The sequence below is a fragment of the Mytilus californianus genome, unplaced genomic scaffold, assembly GCF_021869535.1.
Source record: "Mytilus californianus isolate M0D057914Y unplaced genomic scaffold, xbMytCali1.0.p SCAF_14, whole genome shotgun sequence".
In the NCBI taxonomy this organism is placed as follows: Eukaryota; Metazoa; Mollusca; class Bivalvia; order Mytilida; family Mytilidae; genus Mytilus; species Mytilus californianus.
Genome location: NW_026262626.1, coordinates 35,329,006 through 35,347,167, shown reverse-complemented (window position 1 = coordinate 35,347,167; position 18,162 = coordinate 35,329,006). Strand labels below are relative to the sequence as shown.

Below are 18,162 nucleotides of genomic sequence, written 5' to 3'. Positions count from 1 at the left end.
TTGCATTTTACACTTTCAACTTGGCTCCTACAGTTTAAAAGATAAATCAAACACTGAAAATTGGTAAAAACTTACATTTCAGGGGCAACAACTCCTAGGGTCTTCAGATTTAAAAAAAAATTTCCAGGTAGATATTACTTTCAGTGCTGATAATTTTTGCATTTTGACTTTTAACCTAGCTCCTATAGTTTTTCGAAAGAATTGCCAAGATAGGCTAAACAGTTAAAAATCATCTTACTTGATAGAGCACCAGAATGTCATAACACATGATTGGGTAATCTGTCGAAAAATTATATACTCCAGGAGTCAAAAGTCAGTAATATGGAAATTTTCTCAGTTAAAATGATGAACAAACTATACAATCTAAAATTTACATTTAATGACAATGTATTTATATGTTCTAATTCATTTTACACATTTCAATTACATAATAACAACATATCTTTAATAAAAAGTTAACAAGGTATTAAAATATGTCAGTGTACATTACCATAAAAATATCCATCTTTTTTTCTCTATTATTGAAAGACTTCAACTTCAGCAAGTGATTATTTTCATCATAGGGTAAGAGTTTTCTTACTTTGACAAATACATTTTGAACTTTGACTTGTAATACAGTTCTTATTAACTGGTACCGTAAAATGTATTTGGATGATTTAAGACTGTAGAAGAGTAATATTTACATAAATTTTAAAGTGTAACAGCTTACAGACTATAAAAGCTATTCAAGTATGCAAATATTCTCAAAATTTTTTAAAAATTAAAATCACTGTCTGTACAAGTGCATATGTTATCCTAGGCATATCTCTTACAGATTACATAATACCCTAGTTTGAAACTATCTTTTGTTTGTTGACATTTTTTTTCTAATATTCATAATTAAAAAAAGCTTTTTGTATTATATTACCCTAGCAATCTTTATTCTATTTTCTTGTTGTAGCTATAATGTTTGCTAAGACTTTTTTTATATCCTGGACAAGGTATAAAAACATTTTTACATCAATCAACCAATTTCATGACTGAGACTGTATCTGAAATTATTTTTTTCAACATTGTTTTCTAATATGTTATTTTATTTAAGTGATACCAATATCTTTCTACTATAACTCTGTAAACATGAGGCATTTAGCATAGTTTGTTAATAGACTTGTATGTTTTTTTTCAACTTTACAAATATTACACCAATAAAACTTATTTTTTATAATTAAAAAACTGGAAAGCAAATGTTTTGATCGTTAAATCAGTTTAGCTGATGTATCTTCCAATTCCAGGGTTCCTTCTGAGAAAAATCAATAAATCTTGAGCTTTATATTTGATTCCATAAACCTGGTAATTTCCGTCTTATATTGCAAAACTCCCATCTCCATGTCTGTAATGTCTTATCATCTCGTGAACTTTTTATTACCCACTTGTTTGTAAATTTTACTCTTATTTTGTTGTTTGTTCCTGTTAAATCCTCCTCCTCCACCTCCCCGTCTGCTCATCTTCTCACTCCTGCTACCATGTACATCTTCATACAGTTAAGGCAAATATGTATGCTTAATTCAGTGTTCAAAACTTAAGTCAGTATGTAGGCCTTAAGCCCACATTTTTACTGAAGTGTCCAATAAATCGGTGAAACCTACAATGGCCATAATTTTGCAAAATAACTCGTTGGATCTGCTTACCGGTAATTTTTGGTCAATTTTGGACACTGGCTTAATTTCTCAACTTCCAGCTACAATAGCAATGTGCAAGGTACAATCTATAAACTAAAGGGTCATATAAATTTACAAATCTGAACAATCTCATATGAGACCATAGTCTGAGTATATATGTATTTTCAAACAAAACATTTATAAAAGTTTCAGCAATAAATCCACCCCCTTAGTTTATATTTTCAAAATGTTTATTATGCTGGACACTTGTTGTTGACCATAATGGAAGATGTTAAACTTCAATATGTGTTCAAACTTATTGTAAATTTTTGGGGGTTTGGTTAAAAATAATTGGAGTTGATAACACACATTTAGAACCCACTTTTTGAAAATTTTGCAAAAATAGGATAAAATTCTGAAGTTAGGGAAAATATAGAAAAGTTCATATTTATTTATTCATTTTATAATGGGAAATGATGGGAGGAGAAATGCAACTTCAATATATACAAACAATTTTGTGAAATTTCACATTGGGTACAAAACTGTAGCATGACTAGATCACATAATATAGGTACCCATTCCCCCCACAACAGTATTGTCCATTCTTTATTCCCCAACTGCTACAATTAACTGTCTGATCAACACATAATGCAACACAGTAAAAACTTGCACTGAGAAAATCTGCCCCTTTTTTAAATTAAACAGCTTGAAGCAGACATAATAAAATGTTGTACCCTACAAATCATGACCATGAATACAACTACTGAACATTTGATATGATGTCATGAAACCAGTGGTTTCAGTCAAAAAGGATACTTAGATCAACAAATGGAGGAACTTGGAAACCAAATGACAGAGCCACTTTATTGAGGTCTAAGCTGTTCACTTCATAGATGTTCTTCAGACTGTGTGAGGCATAAGCCCTAATGTATGACTTATAAGCCTCTTGTGCTGACTTATGCAAGAAGTAGTTCTTTTCTATCAATTTCTCTAACTACAATAAAAATAGGTTTTAATTAAAATTTAAGACAAGAGTGAAAACATTTTCTTTCTAGGTGAAAAAAAATGCCACACATTATGAATTATATATAAGATTACAATAATAGCTCCACACATTCCTTGGTAAAAAGCTGGAAACCATTCCCCTTTTGAGGGACATCTGAGAGTGAATCAAATCCAATACACATGAATGTGTTGTTAGGTAGCTGTAATGACATATACCCAAAACCTTTATCCATTACCAAATTATCTGTGATAAAGTGCTTTCTCTAAATCAAACCTTGCAAGGAACGCCTATAAAAGTGTAGAATGTCTAAGATGTATAAATATATGAGCAACAGTATAACCAAAAAAATTCTGAAAAGAATAGCCAGTACCAATTAATGTTCATTTTTTCTTTAATAAATCAAAAATCCATTTGTGTATCTGCAATGATGAATCAGATAAAATTTATATACATTTTACAACTTGCAATGATATCAAATATAAGCCTTTTTAACTCTTATAGATATAGTAGCTGATTGTACAGTTTTTACCTGGGGTTGAATATTAGATATTTTACTCCATGAAAATTCAAATTCATTTAGTGGTACTTTGGCCTGCTTGAGGTATCTTAGAAATCCCAACTCTTCTGGTCGAAGACATAACAAGGCATGTCCAATACCACCTTCTCCTCGAGCTGTCCTGCCTACTCTGTGGATATACTCCTGCAAAGAAAGTAACGTCAGTCTGACAGATAAAGTAATGCAAAAACCTTAATCATCAGGCTTAAAATAAAGAGGATCTGACAAGGAAAGAAAGATCAAGATAACAACATGAGGCTCATGAGAATTTTATTATAGATTTTGAAGTAGACAAAAATCTTGTAGGGGCAGAAACTCATATAAGGAGTAGTTAAATGGTTTGGGTCATATGAGCATTTTAGAAGATCTTCTTTTGCTGATCAGTTTTTGTTTACAATATCTAATTACTATCAATTCAAATTTTTCAGATAAGAGGCAAAACTCGAAAATGAGTAAAAAAAGAGGCAAAACTCGAAAATGAGTAAAAAAAAGTCATTTAACAGCCATTACTCCTATATGGTTTCAGTCATATAACAGCCATTACTAGTATATATGGTTTCAGTCATTTAACAGCCATTACTCCTATATGGCTTCAGTCATTTAACAGCCATTACTCTTATATGGTTTCAGCCATTTAACAGCCATTACTCCTATATGGCTTCAGTCATTTAACAGCCATTACTCCTATATGGTTTCAGTCATCTAACAGCCATTACTCCTATATGGTTTCAGTCATTTAACAGCCATTACTCCTATATGGTTTCAGTCATTTAAAAGCCATTACTCCTATATGGTTTCAGTCATATAAACATTTTTATAGATCCTGTATTGCTAATAATTTTTGCTATCAAGATTTTTATATATTTATTATAGGTTTTGATATATAAGGCAATAATCTGTTAACACAGAGATATGTCTCGCCTATTTGTTATTTTGATAATGCAAACGTTGAAATAAAATAAAAATGTAAGTTATGCAAATATTCAAAGTCAATGAACCAGGACTGAAGGTACAGACCTAAACAATCTCCATGGAAATCAGATGTGCCAATGCTAATACAACTGCATATCAAATACCAATGATTTATTATAAGTTGTTCCCTTTAAACAAACCTAAACACAAACATTAACTTGTAAACTATGTAAAAGTTTCAAAGTCAATGAACCATAATGAGGGGGTAGGGTTATACAATCTCCATGGAAATGAAACTTGCAAATGGCAATAAATTTGCATACCAAATGTCAAAGACTTAACATTAGTGGTTCATTTTAAACTGATCTAATTACAAACTAATAAATGTAAACTAAGCAAAAGTTTCAAAGTCAATAGACTGTGACTGAGGGGTAAGGACCAATATTCTCCATGGAAATGAGATGAGCTAATGCTTATACAACTGCATACCAACTATCATTGACCTACCACTAATGGTTCCCCTTAAACTGACCTAATCACAAACTAATACATGAAAACTAAGCAAAAGTTTCAAAGTCAATAGACCATGACTGAGGGAGCGGGGCCAAATAACCTCCATGGAAATGAGATATGCTAATGCTTATACAACAACATACCAAATATCATTGACCTACCACTAGTGTTTCCCCAAAAACTGACCTAATCACAAACTAATACATGTAAACTAAGCAGTTTCAAAGTCAATAGACCATGACTGAGGGGTTGGGGCCAAATAATCTCTATGGTAATGAGATGTGCCAATGCTAATACAACTGCATACCAAATATCATTGACCTACCACTAGTGGTTCACCATAAACTAGACCTAATCACAAACTAATACATTGTTGATGACGATGCCGGAAACAGCATACCTATGTCTTGCTTTTTGACTCCGTCAAGGCGAGACGAAAAATAGAAAATAAGTCCAAAAAGGTAATTTTTCAGTACAAAAACCTCATACAAGGAGTCAGCTGATAATTTTAGTGGAAATAGGAAGTAGGTTAAATCAATACATGCTGATCATCTTTTTAACCTGTCAGATTTCTCTATCTTTTATGGTTTTCAAGATATTAGACAATTAATGCATTTTCCTTTAAGTTCTATTTTCAGCCATTTTGACCATAATGGTTGAATGGCAGATGCAAAAAACAGAAACTTTATACTTGATCTTCTATGAATCATTCAGTTCAATTTTGGTTGAAATTGTTCCAGTGGTTTCAAAGGTAACTTATGTTTTTTTTAAAGCTAATGACAACGACAATGACTACGGACGGCAAGAGATGGCAATAGCACTCATGGCCTATAGGGTTAACTTAAAACAAACACATGTATTATGCATAAAAAATAACTCCTTATAACACAAATATACAAAGTAAATCAGCTTAATATTTAACATTTTGGCTATAAAAGGTTACCATCATGCCTGTTTTACAACTATATTCTATTTATAGTTAAGAATGTCATGTTGGTTAGTCACTCATGCATCAATGATCATTTTGAAAGTCTGTGTTAAATTAATTCACTGCTTATCTAGACTTTGGCCAATTTAGAGCTGAATACATTGTGAAGACACATCTATTGTTGAGGACTGTATGTTATCCTACAGATAACTTTTGGATTTTTCTGTTGTTTGGTTGCTGTGTTATTGGTACGTACCCAACATCTCATTCCATTCATATAGTAGGATATTTGTGGTCAAGTTTGGTTCCATTTATTAACGATGAATAGTCAAAGATCTTTGAAAACATTTTTTGTAAGTCTGAAGACAGATCACTGATCCAAAGTGATGGATGAAATTTACAATGTTCCAATAGGCCAGGTTAACATAACGCAAATTCATTTCTATTCAATCTAGTAGGAATAGGAAATGTAGCTTTGTCATTACCATCAATAATGGGATATACAAGAATACAGTTAACATTAGTTATATGAGCTTACCTCACATGAAAGCAATATAAATACTTTCTTTCACACAGAATATATCTATTACTACATTATATTTGTAAGTAACACATATGATGAATGACTTTTGTTTTTGATTATGATTATGTTCCTGTATCTTAGGATAAAAAAAAGTTAATTGGACAAAATAATTAATTGGAACCTTAAAGATCTGCCATGATACCAAAATATTTATTACTTTGTTGTTTCCACATTGTTTCATGTTTTTAGTAGAAACAAATCGTCTGAACTTCTTGAACTGAAATCTGAATCCTATCTTCTCATTACGTATAGGGATTATCTGCATCAAGTGCATTGAAAAGATACCAACCCAAATTCATTTATTTTTTCATTTGTAATGAATGTGATGGCAACAGATTTCTTAAAATACTTTAATGCTTCCACTAAATTGATAGATAGGAATTCATTATTCCTCTTCAAATTGGTTTCCTTTTATATCACAAAAACGCCAACTTTATCAAACCAAAGACTTTATCAAGAAAATAGACATACTTTTCAAAAACAAGCATCACTGAAGAAAGCAGTCTTACATTGATCTATAGAACCATGAAGATATTTTTCACTGCAATAAAAGCTAAACACCAGACAGTACAAGTCTAATTCTTCATAGCAGTGATTAAGGATATTAGAATCTTCTTTATTGTACATACACTTCAGATTACCGACTAAATTACAGAGATTTTCCTGGATTTTAATATGGTTCTCTTACTCTCAGACAAAAATCAAGAAAATAATCTCCAAGTGTTTGTTTGTATGAACAACACCTCTCTTGAAAATTTCTACCCCTTATTGAGTCTTGCATGTTCATAAATTTATACTATATGTTGTCCTCAAATCGTGATGAATATTTGAAAGACAATATAGTTTTGACTTTACACATATCTATCAATCATTTTATGCAAAATAACATGATTATATCAGATGCGATCAAGGATTTTGAAAAAGGGGCCCCATGAGCCCCAAAACTAGGCAAAGTTTTGAGTGGAACAGTTTAAAGTCTGTATTAACCATATAAGAGGGCAATGAGTGTTGTAAAATTTCAAACTATTGGCAAACAGGAAGTGGCTATGCAGCAGATGTAAAAACTGCTTACTTGCTACAACTCAACATTATCAAGCTGCATACCAAATATCAAATCAGTCCCTTTCATAGAAACCGAGAAAACTTGGATGAAAATTTTCCTTGTACAATGAGTGTTTTAAAATTTCAAACTATCAGCAAACAGAAGTGGCTACACAGACAGATGGACATGGTCAAGTGGTTACTAGGCCTGCTTTAGCAATCGGTGAAACAGGTAAAAAACCAAATTGAAAACAAGTATTAAGTTTATGGCTAGATGCTTCTGACAACAGTATCTGTAATAAAAGAATAATTTTTAGACACCACATTCTCTCATTGTCCTTGGCCTTTCTCCTTTCTTTCTTAGAAATATCAGGGAAACAGACCAAACAATCATACTAATGTGTTTGTTTGTTTCATAAATGAAGAGTAATCCACATTATGTAAAGACTGAAATGAAAGCTTGACATATTGTATAGATATTTGTTGAAATATCTTTTAACTTTCTGGGTTGATAGGTTCCTGTCTTCTGGAACAACAGGCAATATATCTTTTTCACCATTTTAACACCGTCTTCTTCATTTGTACATTTCACAGTGTCCAATGCCATTAAAAACCAATAATTTTTTACATTCTGGGATTGCTGTCAGATGTCAGCTTTTCAATTCATCTGTTGGAACAAATGTTCTATACCCTTTATGCTGTTACGAAAAAATTCTGTAATATTTGATGACAGATCAAAAGCACCTTTTAATTTTTGCAAATAACCAAAATGTGTACTGAATCTCTTTTGAAATAGCAAGATACATGTAGAAGTCAACATACCACCTAGACCACTCAGACTGACTCAGTCACTGACTGTGACTCAGACTGACTCAGCCACTGACTGTAACTCAGACAGACTCAGCCACTGACTGTGACTCAGACTGACTCAGTCACTGACTGTGACTCAGACTGACTCAGCCACTGACTGTGACTCAGTCACTGACTGTGACTCAGACTGACTCAGTCACTGACTGTGACTCAGACTAACTCAGCCACTGACTGTGACTGTGCCCCTATATCATACTGAGGAGTGAAATAATAAAAAATGAAATGAATCTCTGAAAAATAAACCAACTCAAAAACAAATTAAACCCTTCATTACATTTCTTCATTTGATGGATTTTTTTTGGTGATCTAATGGTAAAAAAAACTACCTCAGTACAACTAACTTGTTGGTGTTGATTAATTAGCTTTAATTTTATTTCATGTAATTTCTGGAGGCTATTTAAAATAAAATGAACAGATTGTTACTATTATATTTTTTGAATGCACTTCCTCTGTAGAAACCCATTCAAAGTAACGAATTCCTTTATTGCCTCTGTGTAAACACATGTGATAAGCTATACTTGTGTATCAGTCTACTTAGAGATGAGAGGATATGAAAGGTAAACAAAAGGTGTTTTATCTTAAGGTGTTAAAAGACAAAGTGCTGTAGCTTACCATTGATAGAAGCTGCTGATGTACGAGATAAAGTTACAAAGAAACAGTTGTTAGACATGCAACTATTAACAAAACAGATGAAAACAATATACAAATAACATCCTTATTAAAGAAGAAGCTTTGGAATTTTTTGATATATGAAACCCTTTGAAAGAAAGACAGAAATTCAAACAAAATATTTATTTCACAAACCGATAAATATTTAGACAGATTATAAGGCATACATGTCATAAACTACAATCTTTAAAGAAAAGGCTTTGTATTATTCTATAGACAATAAAATGCTCCGCAGGGCGCAGCTTGATACGTCCGCAGAGGTCGAACCCTGAACAGTTGGGGCAAGTATGGACACAAAATTCAAGCTTGATACAGCTTTGCATTTGGATTGTGATTAAATATTTGACACAGCATAGGTTTCTGACAAAGAATGAATGTGGTCTAAGAACTTAAAAATTTTAAATTGGACATTCACCTATTATGGTCCAATATCCAAAATCTAAATACATGGTTAGATTCAGCATATCAAAGAACCCCAAGAATTCAATTTTTGATGAAATCAAACAAAGTTTAATTTTGGACCCTTTTGACCTCAATGTGGACAAAGTTGATAACGGGGCCCAAAAATCAAAAATTTGATACATGGTTACATTCAGCATATCAAAGAACCCGATATATTCAATTTTTGTTGAAATCAAACAAAGTTTAATTTTGGACCCCGATTTGGACCAACTTGAAAACTGGGCCCATAATAAAAAATCTAAATACATGTTTAGATTCAGCATATCAAAGAACCCTAAGAATTCAATTTTTGTTAAAATCAAACTAAGTTTAATTTTGGACCCTTTGGACCTTAATGTAGACCAATTTGAAAACGGTACCAAAAATTAAGAATCTAAATACACGGTTAGATTCGGCATATCAAAGAACCCCAATAATTCAATTTTTGATGAAATCAAACAAAGTTTAATTTTGGACCCTTTGGACCTCAATGTGGACCAATTTAAAAATGGGGCCCAAAATCCAAAAACTACACGGTTAAATTCAGCATATTAAAGAACCCCAAGAATTCAAGAATAAAACCCCATTGAAATTGGTCAAGAAATAAGCAATTTATACAAAGTATCTTCTTTTGCACAATACTGTGCAATTAAATATTTCTTGCTATTGCGCAATACTGTACAATTGACAATTTCTTGCTATTGCGCAATATTGTGCTATTGGATATTTCTTGCTTTTGCGCAATACTGTGCAATTGAAGATTTCTTGCTATTGCGCAATACTGTGCAATTGAAGATTTCTTGCTATTGTGCAATACTGTGCAATTCAAAATTTCTTGCTATTGCACAATACTTATTATATAATAATTTACACATCCTGTTTGGTGTGTATCTCCTACCATATCATTATTATTTGCTTTTAAATATAAATCAGAAATAACCAACTTAAAATGGAAAATTTTAAAAGAAAAAAAAAATGAAAAAAAGAAAAAAATTGAAAAAAAAAAAAAATACCCCCCCCCCCCCCCAAATTTTTTGAACCCCCTTATGATTCATCACCCCCAAACTCAATCCCAGCCTTCCCTTTGTGGTATGGTACCTTGCAGTACAATTTCAGAGAGATCCATACACTTGAACACAAGTTATTGTCTGGAAACTAGAAAAATGCTTATTTTTGGCCCCTTTTTGGCCCCAAATTCCTAAACGTTTTGGGCAATTACCCCCAAACTCAATTCCAGCTTTCCCTTTATGATATGGAACCTTGTAGTACAATTTCAGAAAGATCCATACACTTACACACAAGTTATTGTCATGAAACTAGAAAAATGCTTGTTTTTTGCCCCTTTTTTGGCCCCTAATTCCTAAAATTTTGAGGCAATTACCCCCAAAATCAATCCCAGCATTCCTTTTGTGATATGGAACCTTGTGGTACAATGTCAGAGAGATCCATACACTAACACACAAGTTATGTCTGGAAGTTACAAAAATGCTATTTTTGGCCCTTTTTTGGCCCCTAATTCCTTTACTGTTGGTACCATAACCCCCAAAATCAATCCCAACCTTCCTTTTGTGGTATTGAACCTTGTGGTAAAATTTCATAGAGATCCATTCACTTAAACTAAAGTAAGAGTGCGAAAACCAATGTGTCTTCGGACGACGACGACGCCAACGTCATACCAATATACGACCACAAAAATTTTTTTGCGGTCGTATAATAAGAGAGGGGTGTGGGGGCTCTCTTGGATCCACCATTTACAACTTTAAAGTAATAAAAGAACAGAGTTCCAATGCCCCCCAACGTTGACATATTTCATATGTCCAAGGGCAATAACTAAATAAAACCTTTTTTTTGTTTTCTAAAACTTTTTGTAAATATCTTAGAGAAATGAAGGCTTGAAAGCAATGCAATGCAATTTCCCAAATAAATAATACTTCTTAGGGATAAAACACTTTTAAAAATAGATGAGTGGCACTGATATTCGAACTTGTGTGAGATATTGCTGATAGATGCCCAGTATTTCTAAGTCCCCCCCCCCCCCCCCCCGCAATGAGTCAAGCAAGGGACAAAAATAACCTGACTGAATATTAATTCATGATTTATTAAAGATCCAGCTGTATTAGATAGAATACAAACACTAGTGGGTAGTTTTGATGCAAACTGAGTTGATAGGGGGAAAGGTGCAAATAAAATGCTCCGCTGGGCGCAGCTTGATACGACCGCAGAGGTCAAACCCTGAACAGTTGGGGCAAGTATGGACACAACATTCAAGCTTGATACAGCTCTGAATTTGGATTGTGATTAAATATTTGACACAGCATAGGTTTCTGACACAGAATGAATGTGGTCTAAGAACTTAAAATTTTTTGGTTTACCTATTATGAAATCAAAATCTAAATACATGGTTAGATTCAGCATATCAAAGAACCCCAAGAATTCAATTTTTGATAAAATCAAACTAAGTTTAATTTTGGACCCTTTGGACCTTATTGTAGACCAATTTGAAAACCGGACCAAAAATTAAGAATCTAAATACACGGTTAGATTCAGCATATCAAAAAACCCCAATATTTCAATTTTTGATGAAATCAAACCTTATCATTATTATTTGCTTTTATATATAAATAAAAAATAACCAACTTAAAATGGAAAATTTAAAAGAAAAAAAAAAGGAAAAAAAAAAAAAAGAAGGAAAAAAAAGTCCCCCCCCCCCCAATTGTTTGAACCCCCTTATGATTCATCACCCCCAAACTCAATCCCAGCCTTCCCTTTGTGGTATGGTAGCTTGCAGTACAATTTCAGAGAGATCCATACACTTGAACACAAGTTATTGTCTGGAAACTGTAAAAATGCTTGTTTTTTGGCCCCTTTTTGGCCCCAAATTCCTAAACGTTTTGGGCAATTACCCCCAAACTCAAACCCAGCTTTTCCTTTGTGATATGGAACCTTGTAGTACAATTTCATAAAGACCCATACACTTACACACAAGTTATTGTCATGAAACTAGAAAAATGCTTGTTTTTTGCCACTTTTTGGCCCCTAATTCCTAAAATTTTGAGGCAATTACCCCAAAAATCAATCCCAGCCTTCCCTTTGTGGTATGGTACCTTGCAGTACAATTTCAGAGAGATCCATACACTTGAACACAAGTTATTGTCTGGAAACTAGAAAAATGCTTATTTTTGGCCCCTTTTTGGCCCCTTATTCCTTAACCTTTGGGCAGTTACCCCCAAACTCAATTCCAGCTTTCCCTTTGTGATATGGAACCTTGTAGTACAATTTCAGAAAGATCCATACACTTACACACAAGTTATTGTCATGAAACTAGAAAAATGCTTGTTGTTTGCCCCTTTTTTTGCCCCTAATTCCTAAAATTTTGAGGCAATTACCCCAAAAATCAATCCCAGCCTTCCCTTTGTGGTATGGTACCTTGCAGTACAATTTCAGAGAGATCCATACACTTGAACAAAAGTTATTGTCTGGAAACTAGAAAAATGCTTATTTTTGGCCCCTTTTTGGCCCCTTATTCCTTAACCTTTGGGCAGTTAACCCCAAACTCAATTCCAGCTTTCCCTTTGTGATATGGAACCTTGTAGTACAATTTCAGAAAGATCCATACACTTACACACAAGTTATTGTCATGAAACTAGAAAAATGCTTGTTGTTTGCCAATTTTTTTGCCCCTAATTCCTAAAATTTTGAGGCAATTACCCCCAAAATCAATCCCAGCATTCCCTTTGAGATATGGAACCTTGTGGTACAATGTCAGAGAGATCCATACACTAACACACAAGTTATTGTCTGGAAGTTACAAAAATGCTTATTTTTGGCCCCTTTTTGGCCCCTAACTGTTGGTACCATAACCCCCAAAATCAATCCCAATCTTCCTTTTGTGGTATTGAACCTTATGGTAAAATTTCATAGAGATCCATTCACTTAAACTAAAGTTATTGTGCGAAAACCAATGTGACTTCGGACGACAACGACAACGGACAATGACGCCAACGTCATACCAATATACGACCGCAAAATTTGTTTGCGGTCGTATAAAAAATTGTAGAATTTTTAACAATATTGCCTTACCAGTTATCTACTTCAGGACAATACAAAGTTCTCTAATGATGTAAACCAAGACCCAGGTAATTTCAGACGACTCAAGTCAACTCAAATAATAATTTCTACAGCCAAGACATACTACTAATGGGTGGTTTTTTAACAACCTTGGCTGGCTGTTTAGCCCTCACACAGGTCAGCTCTTTGCCCCTAAGGTGTTTGGTGAGAATTTAAAATGTTTTTGTTGTCTTACGTTGGTCAGGAAGAAGGCGGCCAATTTGGTTTTATTATGTTTTTTTTACTATTTTGGATTTTGAAGGTCTTCTTCACAACAGCTATTTTCAGGGCCAGTTCGATCAGCTGGGCAACCCACTACAATGTTGAGAAGTCACTGGTCGATAAGTCAGAGACATAGTATTGATGTTTACAGCAAGCATTATCAGGACCACTGTCATGAGACGGTGAAATGACGGTCCATTACCCAACACCACAGGTACGGGGCCCTCCAATGTCAGACGGTATAGCAGGACCAATCCACAACAGTTTTTGAGTGTATGCTGACACAGACTTTTACACTAACTGTACAACGTTGAGTTGGTTTCTGTAAACATAATAGTACGTCATTGAGCAGATAAGCTGATCCAGCACGCCCATTCAGCTGTAAGGACTAAGATGTCATTTTGATGATCCATAAATGAATGGCAAAACCTAACAGATTATTATTGACTTTTTAGCAGATAAAAAGATGGCATGCAACATTTTTACTTGTTTACTTTTTTCTTCGAAAATTCTGTTTTGTTTCATTTAAATCCCTTGTACCATAGTTAAACAGGACACAATGATTTCATCTCTCTCAGACCCTAGAAATATCAAACATTTCCATTTTCCCTTATTTTAGGTATCTCTAAAATCCATCACAGTCATTTTGATATCAATATAGACAGAACTAAAATGATTGAGTGTGTTGCCTGCAAGTCTCCAAAAGATAAAAGCAGAAATGACAAAGTCCATGTTTCTGTATGGGAAAATCTTAAAATCAAACATTTCAAAAATCAAAATAGCAGGTGCACAACTTCATGTCTGTGCATGTTTTTGCAAGTGTGGTTGAATTGTGTCTACCTGTTTTGAAGGAGTTCTGGATTAACTAAGTGTGAAGACGTATCAGAAAACAGTGATTCCTATGTGTCACCCCTTGTGAATGCTGTCAGACACAACAATAAATTACAATTCTGTTCAGTTTATTACATCTCTGGATAGACATTAACTGCTCTTTGGTCAGTAAAGCAGATATTTCAACATTACATCTTTAAGGTGAATGCCATTAAATCGAACATATTTCTTTGCTGTAGCTCTTTGGCATTCTTTTCATTCTGTACTACAGAAACTTTTTTTTTGCATCAATTTGTATTTTCTATATATACAACAATAAACCTTTCTTATCTGTTTTTGTTGAGAGAAACAAACATGTAACTGACAACGATTGACATATAGATAAATCTACCCAGATAAAGTCAATGACTCTAAGACAGTTAATGTAAATATATATTCTACCACTATATCACATTAATTATAATATTATCCACTCAGATAGTTAAATTTCAAAATTCAAAATATAAAGCAGAACATTTTTAAATTTGAATATGAACAAGAATGGATAAATATCATAATTAATGGCATAGAGTGTACGGCTTGTTTCTCTAATGACTTAACCTACAAATTCTAAGTGAAATGTTCCCAAAACCTTCAGATTTGGTAGGAAATCACATGCATGGCGGTTGGATGGCAGTGGTACGAAAATTTTTTGCAGATTGACTAATGATAGGCATACTTTTTTTTTTACAGAGCAAAGCAGAATGAAAAGTTCACTATTGTTTCCTGCATTTTGTGTTGCAGAATATTCAGCTCTTGCCAGGCATGATATTCTTTTTCAAAATCTCCACCCCCTTAGCACTAGCCACTAGCAGGGTTCAAACTCCCAACATCAGTGTTGACAAGTTAGTGATGGCTGTAGCTGAATTGATGAACTATTTAGACCAATCAGCCACCAAATCAAATGTTTAGATGGCTCTTAGACTAGGTAAATTTCAAATTGTACTAGCCAGTTAGGAGAAAACTGATTGACATCTTATAAGTTTTCATAGTTCTTCTAATATATATATAGTGCAAACGCCAACACCATTAAGCATCTTTACTGTACTTTTAACTGATGTAAAATTAACAATTAATCTACATAAATTATAAGAAGCAAGCAAGTCAAATTTGTTCTGCATAATCGTTCAAGCATTAGATTGAAAACTGTTGTTTTAAGACCAAGTATCTTCTCCTTCATATATCATTCAACAAAAATAGATCTGCACTAGAAAACAATCTTGTTTTACAAGAAAACTGATGATGGAGATTATAACAAAATATTTACAAATCATTACAAAACCATTAGCTAGGTATAAAAGGAGATGGCTTCCACATTTAACCATCCACTTTAAAGAATCGGCTCATTAAGTGGAAAAAAAGAAAATAGGAAGATCTGTTGTCCAAACAGATGATATTCTTGTCTGTAATTAAGATGCTGTTTGTTTTTTCATGAGATATATTCAATACATTCATCTGTCTGGCATCATGAAGAAGTTTACAAACCTAAAGACACTTGCTGTAGTACCAATTATCTCAGGGCATGATTTACATACCCAACACAACAGTAAAATCCTCAAATAATCCTCTATACAAACATCTACACATAACCTGAACATATCATTCACTTTCTGGACAAACATACTTTGTATATTTATGAAACATAGAACAACATTCATATTAATTAACAGGAGTTCAAATCTATCATTTTTACACAGTAAATATGTGAATAGCAGTCGTTATCATCTTTTCAGACTGTATACAATGTCATTTGTGACATCATGGCTTGTTAATGTCAGATAATATTTATCTAGTAGTATCACACATGATTGATTCCCCTAACATTACAGAGCCTTTAGAAGCAAAACCATAAAAGTATAAAAAGGAGTGAGTACACAAAGGATCAATATTGGCCCTTAAACTCCATGAAATTAAAATAATTATCATTAAATTTCAACAAAAAGAAAAATATAGCTTGAAAGTACAAAATCAACAAGTTTTGTAAGGTGTCATTAGTTATTGGGACATCATCGTTACACCGATCTGCTGGATAATCAAAAACAAAGCCTCAGATGAGGGACGGAAAGACCTTTTCAGGAATTTGGGATTGAACCGTTTAATCCACAATTCTGGAATAGACAGTTATTTCAATCGGAATTCAGGATTTAGTTATATCATGATGCAGGAACGAACACATTATTTTCATGGGAATTCAGGATGAGGTTCCCTCCTACCCCCTCTTAAAACATCCTTATTTATATACCAGAACTATATGACAGCAAGTCCTTCAGAGGTATACTCCTGGTTCCAGACATTTATGGTCAACTGAGAAGACAAGATACTTGATACTTGAAGAAGTAATCATATTAGAAGTTATCTTTACATAAAATAGCAGAAAGTACAGTAACATCTGATAATATAAATTGATTAAATTATAATTTCTGAAAATAAATCTCTATTTATGTAGTAAAATATCTATAAAATCAGATGTTGTCTTATCATTTAATCATTTGTAATTTTCAAACATCTTAAATGTGTTTACAGTAAGACATTAATGCCAACATGCAGTTTTCTAGTGGATAATCATTTTAATCACTGCACATTTAATGGTAATGTCTGAGGCAAGCTGATTGCTGCTGTAAATAAGTCTTTATCATAAATGTCATAAAAATCATTTTTCTTCTTTTTAATGTCTATGTATATTTAGTTGGCTTTAATAAACCAAGAAACAGAAGCCCCTTTTTAACCCTAGTTCACATGAACAGTGCTTTATATCTGACATTTTACAATTTTGATGTTGCTGAATACAGTTTATATTTCATGTTGTTTCATAAAAGAGAGGCGAAGGATACCAAAGGGACATTCAAACTCATAAGTCAAAAATAAACTGACAAAGCATTCATGCATTAGCCAGAGAGAACATCTGAGTTTGTAAAATCATTAGCCCATACTATAAAAAGAGTGGTCTTTTTTATCAAAAGTGTTGCCTTTTCTAGCCAAAGAGAAGCTTACCCCTATACAAATTGTGATAAATTCAAATCTACATCTGAGCTCCATGTCAAACATAACTAAACTATAATTAGTTACTATTAAATCTAAAACATATACATGTATTAAATTTTTGAATTACAGATCATAAAGCATAACACTTGAAATTTGAGGCATTTCAAAGATAAACAGGTATCTTGGCATCTTAAATTAAAACAACAAATTTCATCATTAAACTGAGTTGTATAATGCAGAGATATATCATAACATCTAAACATTAAGCTCTTGATACATGCCATGAGTAAACAGAATAAGAACCATATTACATGATTCATGTTTAATGTCTTGGTGCCAAAATATAAGAAAATGTAATTCTAAATAGCTTATAGTTTCATCTTAAGTTATTATTAATTCAATTTCAACTAATATATCAACCAATCATCCTAGGGTAGATATATTAATACCAAGTTAAAGGAATTTAATTCATAAAACTGGCACAAAACACCTATATAAAAACATATAGAACAACATATCATCTTTAGAAAAGTATCTTTTTAGATTCCTGCATAATAGTAAATACTATTTTACCTTGGGGTCATCTGGAGGGTCATACTGAACTATCCAATCTACTTGTGGAATATCGAGACCTCTAGCTGCCACATCTGTACATAACAAGATGGCTTCCTTGGTATTACAAAACTGGAAGAATGACTGAGTTCTTTTGGTCTGTTTCTGTTTACCCTGAAAAAGAAAACATTCTCAATCCTATTCTATTTATAGTCTTCCAATACACACATGTACAACCTATAATGAAACAGTTGAAACTCATTTGAAACAAGA

At 33.0% G+C, this 18,162-nt stretch overlaps 1 protein-coding gene across 1 annotated transcript in view; it reads right to left on the bottom strand.

Annotated features, from left to right (window-relative positions):
• Nucleotides 1-364: 364 nt before the first annotated feature.
• LOC127724666 (uncharacterized) overlaps nt 365-18,162 on the bottom strand; it is a 70,001-nt gene continuing 52,203 nt past the window's right edge. The window contains exons 12-15 of the mRNA XM_052231703.1: nt 17,911-18,063; nt 3,173-3,343; nt 2,454-2,631; nt 365-1,510 (exon numbers count right to left, since the gene is read on the bottom strand). Of these exons, the coding sequence (XP_052087663.1) occupies nt 1,383-1,510; nt 2,454-2,631; nt 3,173-3,343; nt 17,911-18,063 (630 nt within the window). The 3' untranslated portion in view covers nt 365-1,382. The remainder of the gene's footprint in view (nt 1,511-2,453; nt 2,632-3,172; nt 3,344-17,910; nt 18,064-18,162) is intronic.